A 12,458-nucleotide genomic window follows, 5' to 3' on the forward strand; every position below is an offset into this window, starting at 1 on the left:
ACTCCCATTTAATCCTCAAAATTTTAGAGAGTTAGTGACATTTTCGTTGGCAACATTGTTAAACATGGCCACTTTTAACCTGTTGTGAATGAAAATAGGCAATACTGACAGCTGTTTTTGAATTAAATGTATACAAAAACATACGCATGCAATGAAATATCTAAATTTTTCTAAAGTAGAAGTTCTAATAACAACGTATTTATGCATATTTCTTTAATAATTAGTTATTTAGTACTAATTGTGCGGCTAACAACCACAATGTTTGCCTTCTATTCAATTTTATTTTACCAAACTGAAACTCGCTTTGCAGCCGTCTGTCACCTACAAATTTCGAACTGATTAAAAGCGCAGTTAATTGGGGTTAACTCTGCCGTCTGTCTAGGCTAAAAGTGAGCAGAAGTGCACGTCGAGTAGAAAATCGTTTGGCTATCGGAGGCACCTTCCCAATTAAAGGCTCGGACATTCCAGGAGCATGTCCTTAATACGTTTGCAGTGGTGATCATCAAAATTGGGGTCTCTCATCTGAGGCTGTTGTTTCATTTTAAATGGGGATGTTTTTTTATGCGGTGGGTCCTAAACCCCACGCACAAGCGATTAAGCGGGATTCGCCTTCTCACTTTATTATAAAGTTAAACTTCACTACTTTGTTTCTGTATATTTATTTTACATAACTAAGAGGAAGCAATAGTAAATTAATTAAATTAATTAAATTTTAATTCAAAGTTTTTGTTATGTCTTATAATAATACTGCAATAGTCGAACCAATAACAAATGGTTGCGCTAGATAATATTGGTTCCCTGGGTCAGCGGAATCTTGGCGTTTTCCAACGAATTTCCCGTGGCCCGTTCCCCACTGTACTGTGACCTACTAGGCAGACTTTTGACGATCTGTGTATGCGAGACAATTTCTTGGTTTTTCGCTTATAACTATTTTCTGCATTGGCGCTTAAAAAAATAACCTTGTTCAACCCCGGAAGTTCTTGGTTTTTTCGCGTTGAACTACTTACGGCATAGAGGCTTAAAAAATAACCCACGTCGATCCAAAATCGGGATGTTCAGAATTCTTTTGCGTTGAACTACTTTCGCATTGGCGGCCTTCGGCCGCTGTTTAAAAAAATAACCAACACCAGAGTTTATTAAGAGAAGGTATATACATACTGAAACATTTGCATTACCCCTAACATGGTTACAATTCATATATTTTGGGTATAATCCTCCTTTATTATTTATTTTTATTGCTTTGAGCGGTTTTCAAACTACTATAAATATTTGTCACCACTCAACCATTTTGTTATTGTAGAAATTAATAGAATTGAATTGTGCACTTGATAATTTTATAAAATACTTTTTAAAATTAAATACATTTTTTGGTATTCTGTGAAAATGTTGATAAAACAAAACGCATAACTTTTCCCCACACGTGTGGGAAACAAAATAATGTAAACAGAAACAGCTGATTTCTGTCCAATAACATTGAGTTGAATTGAAAAAATTATTTGAATTAGTAAAAATAGTTAATCATTTAACTTCAATTTCACAATAAATCCTTTGCTCTTGGTCTAGACGTGAAGTTTGAAGTTTCTGAGAGTGTGCAAATATTCCATGCTCCGAATCTGGCCCTATTTTTCATGCAAAAGGTCGTTATTTGGATGAGTTTTGTTTTAACCGTGGTTTGGTTTATGCTTGACGGGCTTTCAGCCTATCTATCTGATTCTGATGTCGAGATATCGACTGAAGCCTCTCTGACCTGATGCAAAGTATTTGGTTTGGTTTTTCAACCCCATTTTCTCTATATATGTAGATGATAAGGTTATACCGTCTTAACCTCCCAAACCAAACAGAGCCGTGCGTAAATGAGGTTGATTGATAATCGGATGGCAGATACTATATATTCCCTTTTCCATCTCAGATCCCCCCTTAATCTTTTGCTCCCTCGCAAAGCCATAGAATACTACAATATACATATACATTTGTCCTTTATAATATATGTACATAAGAGTATTTGGAATGCAATTTTGATTTAGTTGGTTGTTATGTTTTGCTTCAGAAAAGTTCATTGGGGATTACGAAATCTAAACTTTGTTATTTATTGGCAAAAAATTAAAAAAATCGAATGCAATATAAAGAAAACAATTTCGTCAAAGTTACCCTAATTATCTTAATTTTTATACAAAAAAAGGGAAAACTAAACTTCTTAATATAAAAACGGCTCAATAACGCGAGCCATCCACATGTTCATATTTTTCATCTTAGAGCTGTAAATATACGGAAAGAATATAGTGAAAGTGCATAATATAAATGAAAAATTCATCATTAATCGAGAAATTACGAGTTGAAATTTGTAAATTTATATTCTTAACATCTCTTCTATCCGACCAGATCCATTTTCACCCCGAAATCATGAGATTCTGTACTAAAGCCCAGCCATATTTTCAACGAAATAAACAATTTTGTGCATCTGGTCAATTGTTGAATATATATGTAATTCGCGTAAAAGCCGTATATCCGACTATAGCCGAATCGATAATAGCGCGCCATTCTTCTCTTTCCCTCACAATTCGTTGACAGTTAGAAATACCTAGTTTAACCAAGTTGCTCTTCACGTGATCTTTCCAACGGAAAGCTGGAGTGTTTTCGTCCATTCGTAGCCGCTGTCTTTTTATTCGCTGAACTATATCAATGTCGTCGTATAACTCGTACAGCTCATCGTTCCATCCTCTGCGGTATTCGCCGTTGCCTATGTTCTAAGGACCATAAATCTTGCGCAAAATTTTCCTCTCGAAAACTCTTAGTGTCGTCTGGTCTGAGGTTGACATCATCCACGCTTCTGTACCATAAAGCAAGTCGGGAATGATAAGCGGCTTGTAGAGGTTGATTTTGGTTCGTCGAGAGAGGACTTTATTTTTCTGACTGATTCTGCGCAGGATTTCGAGGCTGACATTATTGGTGTTGTTGATGCTGGTTCCCAGGTATTATTATCTACAACTTCGAAGTTATGACTGTCAACAGTGACGTGGGAGCCAAGGCGCGAATGTACTGACTGTTTTTTTGATGACAGGAGATATTTCGTCTTATCCTCATACACCTCCAGACCCATTCGCTTCGCTTCCTCATCCAGGCGGGAAAAAGCAGAACTAACGGCGCGGTTGTCGCTTCCGATGATATCAATATCAATTGTACACTCTAATTGAAGATTGTACCTTCTCTATTTAGTTCTGCAGCTCGTATTATTTTTTCCAGCACCAAGTTAAAGAAGTCATACGATAATGAAACCTTGTCTGAAACCTCGTTTAATATCGAACGGCTCGGAGAGCTCCTTCCCAATCATGACGGAGTTTTTGATGTTAGTTTTGCGGGGATGCCAAATTAAGATATAGCGGCATAAAGGGAGCTCCTTTCGTGCTATTCAAAGCAGCTTTAAAATCGACAAAAATGTGGTGTGCATTAATGTTCTTTTCATCAGTTTGTTGACGGTGGGCTTTAGTCTTTCACACAGTACGCTCGATAGAACCTTATAAGCGATATTTAGGAAACTTATCTCACGGTAATTGGCACAGATTGTGGGATCTGCCTTTTTATTGATTAGGCAGAGCACACTGAGACTCTAGTCGTCGGGCATCTTCGGACCATATTCTGCAAAGAAGCTGATGCATACACCTTATCAGTTCTTGGCCGCCGTATTTGAATAGCTCGCCGCTTTGTTGTTCTTCAAGCGGGTAATTGCAATTCGAATTTCTTCATGGTCGGGCAGTGGAACATGTGGAACAGTCATTGATTGGGATTTCGACTTGACCATACCCTCTTGTTGTACTTTCTCTGCAATTCAGCAAATCCATCCATAATCCTAGTATGCCATGGACACCACCTGAATGCTTGTGACGAAAGCCAAATTGATGTGATGATATAAGGTGTTGTTTTTTCGTTCTCAAAAGAATTGAGATAAAGATGGTAGCAACGATATTGACTTATATGATGTGATGTTGTGCTTAGTTTACCAGATTTAGGTATCATAACAATCGGCTGGATATTGGATTATAAGTAAAAAACGTGTATTCTCCGATTTTTGAAGTACAGTAATCCCCGCTTAATCTTTTGGTGTTGCAACCTCCCCATAAGCATTTTGACTAAAGTAATCCGGCTGTCTACGCCAGTGCTCCTTTCTGTTCCTCTTTTCCTCCATCTGGAACATCTCCCGGATTGTGTGGGGACCCACTGACAAAAAATGAGCCTAGCAGTTTTGTTGCAGCTGCTGTACAAGTAAATCGTCCGAAAAATCGTTTTTTGCTATGCTTTTATCTCCCGAGATTAGGTGTACGGTATAATACGTTGACAGACAGTTGAGCATATGTATGCATTCCCTGATCAAGCGTATAAGGTAATCGATTGGTTGTCACTCATGATGACAATAAGTTCGTGTCGGTACTTGCGGTTGAGATTTACCTCAGCACATCGGCTAATTGCATATATACGTAAGTATAAGTATAAGTATGTTTGGAAACACATCCATTGGCAAAGAAAGTTTAATACGTCTTCCCGCGATGCCTGCACCTATACTTTCAGACGTTTTAGAGCCATCAGTGTACCAGTGCAGCGAGCACCCTTTGCACCTCGAATGTCTTAATTACTTCTATCACCGCCGTGGAGCATGTTCTCATCGCTCCGCAACGCATACGCAGACTAACCTTTGTAATTTGGCCAGCTTCTGCTTCACTAAGGCAAATAAAACTCTAACCGGCCATGTAACCGCTCCGTATGTGATTATAGGTCTCACTGTAAATCTATCTAGTGTTGTGTGGACTGTAGACCCATGTCCTGGCAGCCAGACGTTTGCACACCATGAGTGCCGTGGTAGTCTTCGCCACCGTATTGTCCACTTGTATGCATATTCCAGCAAAGTGAAGAATGCGGTGTCAATCAATATCACTCCCGCTAAACTTGACGGTCTTTAGGGCCGGCAGGGTTCTACGTCTAGTAAAAGTCCCGCTTCGCTCAACCGATGGACTTAATCTTGGACAGTGAATGAGGGTTTGAAGATTACTCTCCCACTACTTGCCTTGGCAAGGAGTCTGCCCCCGCTGTAGTAGCGGCTGGCCATCCGCTCCAGGAGCGTAAGTTTCTTGGTAAGCCCACTTTACCACCACCTTGCGAGTGCCCAGTTAGCGCGGTTAGGGTTGTGCGAAACTATCTCCGCAACACGACCTTCCGGGTCAACTCCGTCAAATACGTACTCAGCAGCGATTTTTTTCCTATCTTCGACGCTTATTATATATGATCCGTCCGGGAGCTTAAAAGTCACCGTAGTATTACTTTTTCCCCTGACTAAGACCTTATGTAGTCGGGCAGCTTAATGCGTCAAGTATACGCTTTGACAGAAATTTCTAAAACTGTCTCCCTTAGCCTGTCTGATCTCCTTGTTGTATTTGGTACGACTGGACTTATATTCCATCCATCAGCCTGAGGGTTTCGATTTGTTAAATAGCATGAGCACTGAAGTCGTGAAGTTAGAGAGTTTTCCGTACCTCAATTTGCATGTCTGCCTCTCGCAGCTTCTGCTTACATGGCTGCTGATGTGGTAAGGGTCAATTACGTACTGAGTTATAGCAGTTACCCTGAGCAGTTCACCTAAGCAACCTCTATAAATTTGTCCATCAATAAATGGTTTCTAGGAGGGAAAGGTCCTCCAAGTCGCTATCTCCTTATTCCCTAGCGATCAATTCCTCAATCTCCACCATAAGCTCATGATTAGAGGGTGTCACCTTTGCTGAATGGTTTGTGGTTTTTGTTTTGTCCATCTAGTTCGTACGACCATTTGGCTTACAAAGTTGAGCCTCAATGTTTCTGTGGGGAAGCAATAAGCGCGCCACGCCAGAGGTTCATGACGTCGTAAGGCCACAGTTACTTCCCACGGCGGCCCGGTATTGGGAAGGCCCTGTTCGAATACATTCGGATTTACTTCCAGGCTGGGGTGCGACTAAGTCACTGCACCGCGACAAGGTGCCTGCCATTCGACAGCTCTCTGATTTGAACTTTGTTCTGTTACCAGTACTGTGTACCAGTACTATACACTAAACTTTATTTCTAGTTCCTTATAACTTAACACTTTTGTACTCAATACTCTACTTTACAACTCTAACTTATAACTTGTTTATACTTTGCTCGACAACTCTCTCCTTAGAATTGTCCTCACTCCAACTCTCTTATAGAACTGTGTCTTGCTGCCATTCCGGCAGCCCTTATATAGTCGATTATAAGCGATACATCGGTACTCGAACATTCTTGTAACTACGAATATCGATGTCTAGATACATCTGGGATGTTATCGATTTCGATTGTCAATTCGAGTTTGTTCTGGTGCCATTTTCGTTAGACCCCTTTCACACGGGCAATTTTTGTCGCGGCAATTCTTAGTTTTATAGGAGAGGGGGCGACGAGGAGAGGAGAATCGCGCCGAGTCTGCTGTGTTCAGGCAACACGCTTAGTGTTCTTATTCGTAACAGTTCGCTGCTACGTAACAGTCTTGCATTTGCACACATTTTAAAATTATATATATTTGAAAATTTGAATTTAATCATTTAATTTTGTATGTAATTTGCAAATACATATAGAAATATGCATAATATAATTAAAATGTGCTAGAAAATTGAGAATAACGATAAAAATTACTTAATGAAATATATTTTTTTGCTTGGAAACGATGCGTACAAGTAGTTGAGAAAATTATATGAAAGAGAATGACAGAAAAACACGAACAGAGTTGTCGAACAAGAATTGCTCGTGTGAACGCAAGGGGCGACAGCAAAATAGAATCGCCCGAGAATTAGCAACAAAAGTTGCCTGTGTGAAAGTGGACTTACCGTAACAATTCTATTTTAAGTTTATTGGACAGTGGACATATAAATAATAGTTTACACACGAGTTTAATACGGCTATCCCTATTAGATTTTAACTTTTTTTTTTAATTGTTAGAAGCACCGTGGAACTTCTCTAACTTGAATCACTATAATCCACCAAAAAACTTCGAAATTTAAAATTTTCATTAAAACATACAAAATTTAAAAAAGCTGTAAAATATTGATTTATACACAGTTTTATGTATTTACTTCGCATACAGTTTTATGTACATACAGTAAAACAGGTATTCCGTAATTTTATTTATAGCAGTTTGCTGTTGTTTGGTTCTTGACGTCTGTATCCCATGCCTTTGTTACATGATTTATGCAATCCATAAGCGTCGAAAAGTTCGATTTCTAGTAGAAATTAAAACAGGTATTCCGTAATTTTATTTATAGCAGTTTGCTGTTGTTTGGTTCTTGACGTCTGTATCCCATGCCTTTGTTACATGATTTATGCAATCCATAAGCGTCGAAAAGTTCGATTTCTAGTAGAAAATTTGCATGCAATTTGACTTCTATTGCCAAGTTAAGAAGGATAGAAGGAAATTAGAATGAAGTTTGATTTCTAAACGCTATTGCCACTATTCACTACCGTAGTATATTTTAAAAAAGCGATTATTCTAATTTTCAGTAGGTTGCACTTGTCACACTTCACGAACATAATCTGACGACTAATGTACATATAAAAACATGTTCCTAGCGATACTTAATCGCGAGTTTTGGCTTTTGAGTAGAAGAAGAGTGCCAAAAATTTCACAGGTAGACATATGAATGCTGTTTTTTATAATTTACGACGTAATATATACTAATTATATCTTAAAAAATAATTACTATAACATTGAATAAATTGCTTCTCAAAATCTTTTAAGCTAAAGCTAATGATTGAAAATAAAAATAGTATGAACGTACGTTAAAATCATTTTCTACCAAGTTCAAACACCCATAATTTGTGTTTTCATATTCAGAAATACACGGACACCGATATGGGTAAAAAAAAAGATGTTTTATTAATCTCCAACTGCAATGAGGACAGCCTAGATTAGTGAATAGTTTAAATGTAATCTAATCAATTAAATTTTTTGGTGGAAACATGCTATAAAAACCAAGTTATGCGTTGTGCATCTTATCCAAAAGTTACCACTGCAAAACTTGCTATGTTTTAACACGGACTTATAATCCGTACCAAAGTATGTATATAGAAAAAAACTTATTTTGGTTAATACGTTTGGTTAAATGTAAGCTCCTTTGAAAAGTGAAATGTGCAAAATACATTACAGTTTCGGGTTAAATATAAAAGTAAAGAAAAATAATACTGACTAATTGTTACTACAGCCAAGAAAAAAAATCATGTTAAATTCTTAATTATGGATATTTAAGTTATTGTTTTCAAAATGTTCTAAAAATCAATAAGAGGCGAAAGTGAATAAAATATGTGATATATCCATTTATATGAATAATTCTTTCCTGAAATATTACACATGTATGAAATCTGAGTTGCTTTACACCATTGGATTATATTTTTAATTAGAGAATCAAAGACATTTTCAAACAAAAATTTTATTTTCGAAAAGTTGTGTTGTTAGTTGCATTATTAGAGCAAATATTCAATTGGAAGAAATACTTATTTTTATCCGCAATTCCAGACGTTATTGGGGCACGATTCAGATTACTTTGGTGGTCGGCGTTTGACAACGAATTCCGGTATTTTTGCTTGAAAAACTTTAAATATGTAAATGTAAAATTTTAATTTTATTGAATGTTATCAATGTATTTTCAAATATTTGAAGTGAAAAAAGTGAGTAAGATTGCATTTTATAAATTATGATTTGGGTCGGCTTTAGTATACTATCCCAGGCTTTCGGTAATAAAATGGGTATCGTTGGAAAGAGGAGGTTCTCCAGATTAAGAATATATATACATATAGCTGCAGCTGACTTATAGTTTTCGAGATATTCGCACTTAAAGTTGAAAAAAATGATACTTTTATCTTGAATTTTCACAATATATACTGAATATTTTATTAATATTCTGCACTTATTTTACACTTACACTTCACCACATTGTTTCTGCATATTTATTTTATAAAAATTATGACGAAAATGGCTGTAAATAAATATTTAACATTTTACACAAATCTTCGTTTAAAAAATAGCAAAAAGGGTTGCAGGTTGACAAGTAATCAGTGTTGCCACATCAAATATTTCGCAAAAATCAAAAGAATAAAAATAAACAGAAAAAAGAAGGATTATACCCCAAACCAAACCATAATGGTGTTATGACTAATGCAAAGTCTTTCGGTATTACCTTTTCTTTGATAACACCCGGTGAATGCCCGACCAGGGTTATTTTTTTGAAGCGCGGCCGAAGGCCGCCAATGCGGAAAGTAGTTCTACACTAAAGAATATTTCAATTCCCCCTCTTTGATAACTCCCGGTGTTGGCTCGACCAGGGTTATTTTTTTGAAGCGCGGCCGAAGGCCGCCAATGCAGAAAGTAGTTCTACACGATAGAACTTTTCATTTCCCCCACTTTGATAACTCGCGGTGTTGGCTCGACCAGGGTTATTTTTTTGAAGCGCGGCCGAAGGCCGCCACTGTGGAAAGTATTTCTACACGAAAGAACTTTTCATTTCCCTTACTTATAGTGCATAGAGTGAATATCATAAACTTTCTTATATTATCTTTATATAATCTTTTTATAGGGCATTTGTTTTCTGCATTTTGGGTATTTATTTATTTTGGTTCTTCTCATTCGTTTGCAAAATATCTGATATGGCAACACTTATTACTTGTCAAGCTGCAACCCTTTTTGTTATTGTTGAAATTAAGAGATTTGTGTAAAATGTTAAATACTTATTTACAGCTATTTTCGTGATAAATTTTATAAAATAAATATGCAGAAACAATGTGGTGAAGTGTAAGTGTAAAATAAGTGCAGAATATTAATAAAATATTCAGTATATATTGTGAAAATTCAAGATAAAAGTAGCACTTTTTTCAACTTTAATTGCGAATATCTCGAAAACTATAAGTCAGCTGCAGCTATATGTATATATATTCTTAATCTGGAGAACCTCCTCTTTCTAACGATACCCATTTTATTACCGAAAGCCTGGGATAGTATACTAAAGTTTCCCCTATGATTTTTTGATCTTTAAAGACAAATATCGCGAAAACTAGGCCTATGCGGAACCTATAACCCTATATATTTTTGAATTTTTCAACTAGCTATTTCACACAATTTAATACACTTTAACACATTTTACGCACTTCTTTCACCTCAAATATATTAAATAAAACTGTAGGCGTTGTATTAAATGTACATTTTACTTTTATTATATAATTTTAAAGTTAGAATTATATGTTTCAAAAATCACTTTTTACTCTCAAATTTATGTGTTTACAATTATGCGGAAAACGAGCGCTGCCACATTGTATATACCATATATAAATTCATCCATAAATTCCTCTTTTTGTGAAAATTCCTCTTTTTTTGCCAAAATTCCTCTTTTATTTAACAAAATAAATTTTTAAAAATCATATCGAGGACAGCCGTTTATTTTGATAACACTTGTATTGGTTTGACCAGAAGGGAGTTCTACGCGAAAAAACTTCGAACACACCTGGTTTTGGCACGACCAGGCTTATTTTTTTAAATCGTGCCCGAAGGCCGCCAGTGCAGAAAGGAGTTCTACGCGAAAAAAACTTTGGACACCCCGGTTTCGGCTCGACCAGGGTTATTTTTTTAAAGAGCGGCCGAAGGCCGCCAGTGCAGAAAGGAGTTCTACACGAAAAAAACTTCGGACATCCCTGGAAAGATTTGTATATACATCCTTGATGCAGAAGAGAGTTCTACGACAAAAAACTATGATATGCTAACAAATAAAACAGTCATTAAAAAATTTATCATTTATGGTTTCTAACATGTGGCAACGCTCGTTTTCCACATAATTGTAAACACAGAAACCTTTTCAGCTATTAGTGTGCTAAGTGATTTTTTAAATAAGTAATTTTTGCTTAAAAAATCTTAAATAAATCTATATTTTGAATTAAATTGAATGTTAATATTGTAATTTTCAATATGTGAAGTGAAAAATGTGAAAAAATAGTGTTACAGTGTGTGAAATTACATGTGTTACTTATAGAAAAAATTGGACTTTTAAACATGAATATTTTAAAAACTATAAGTCCAATCAAGAATATTTATATATATTATATTCCTGCTCTGGAGAGCCTCCTCTTTCACCCGATACCCCATTTATACCGATCGGAGTTGTCAAACCCCGACCGCCAAAGTAATCGGAATCGTGCCTTCATATTCGATATCCGAGGCATTGAAAAGTTATATTCCGATTTCGACAATTTTTTTACAAGTGATGCCAGCGATCATATACAGTATTTGTGTAAAGTTTTATTACGTATCTTCATTGGTTCCTTATTTATATCTTAAAAATTGAAGGAATCAGATGGACTACAAAATTGAGTTATATGGCAAGTTGTCGTGGTTGTGAACCGATTGCATACATTTTCCAAACGTGTCATCAGGGTGTCAAGAAAATATTATATACCGAATTTCATTGAAATCTGTCGATTAGTTCCTGAGATATGGTTTTTGACCCATAAGTGGGCGATACCACGCCCATTTACCATTTTGTAAAAAGACCTTCGAAAGCAACCTCCTCAGGGTGCTAAGGAATATGTGTTCCAAGTTTCATTATAAGTTATCGGTTGCACGGACAGACATGAACTTCACTCGTCATCCTGATCATTTATATATACAGTAGTTTTCCGAAATAACGAACATTAATTGTCAGACTTGTTCGCTATATCGAATTTTTCGTTAATTCGAGTACTGACTTAGAGGTATTTCTATCAATGAAAATGAGTTAAATATTCGTGAATTGCAGTTTAATAAATTGTTTTATTAATTATTTGTTAAAAACTGAAAAACCTTAACAAAACAATTAAAATCCAATAAATTCTTTCAAGATGCACCAATTCTAACACTTATACTATACTATTTCGTGCTGATCAATAATTTTAAGTTTTTTTTATAAAATTCAAAATTTTTTTCAATTTGCACATTTCTTTTTTTTCAAGTTTTATTTTTTCTTTTTGTTATATGAGTTTTTTCTCTTTCTTCATATGTCTTCTTCATGTTGTTCGTTAAACCGAGCACTTACAAATCCCCGATGTTCGTTATTTAAGGTACTCAATATAACAAATTTGCTTGTTCGTTATAAGCGGTTTTCGTTAAAACGAATATTCGTTATTTCGGAAAACTACTGTATATATAATCCCATATCTAACTCTTTTATTTCTGGGTGATATAAACAACCGTTATGTGAACAAATCTATAATACTTTGTGCAAAATGTTGCGAGGGTATAAAAAAATATTCAATATAATTTTATATCACAGCAGGAATAAAAACGAAGTAAAAAATAAAATGCAATAAACCTCCTGTATGCCCTTAATAAACCTCAAAAATATAAACATCCATATTAATATTATAAATGCGAAAGTAACTCTGTCTGTCTGTTACTCTTTCACGTCTAAACGGTTGAA

The 12,458-nt window shown here is 35.7% G+C and overlaps 1 protein-coding gene across 10 annotated transcripts in view; it reads left to right on the plus strand.

Moving 5' to 3' along the window:
* Positions 1-12,458, plus strand: part of LOC105219676 (voltage-dependent L-type calcium channel subunit beta-2) — a 105,804-nt gene that overhangs the window by 27,071 nt on the left and 66,275 nt on the right. The window contains exon 1 of one of the 10 annotated variants that reach the window (XM_011195965.3): positions 8,040-8,189. The exons of 3 other annotated variants lie outside the window; for them this stretch is intronic. Coding sequence is in view for 1 of the 7 variants with exons in the window: in XM_011195972.2 (XP_011194274.1) it covers positions 8,151-8,189 (39 nt within the window). In the remaining 6 variants the exon portion in view is untranslated. 6 more of the 10 variants (XM_054227831.1, XM_011195972.2, XM_011195967.3 and 3 more) reach the window with 6 other exon arrangements.

Source organism: Zeugodacus cucurbitae, chromosome 3 (genome assembly GCF_028554725.1).
Source record: "Zeugodacus cucurbitae isolate PBARC_wt_2022May chromosome 3, idZeuCucr1.2, whole genome shotgun sequence".
Classification (NCBI taxonomy): Eukaryota; Metazoa; Arthropoda; class Insecta; order Diptera; family Tephritidae; genus Zeugodacus; species Zeugodacus cucurbitae.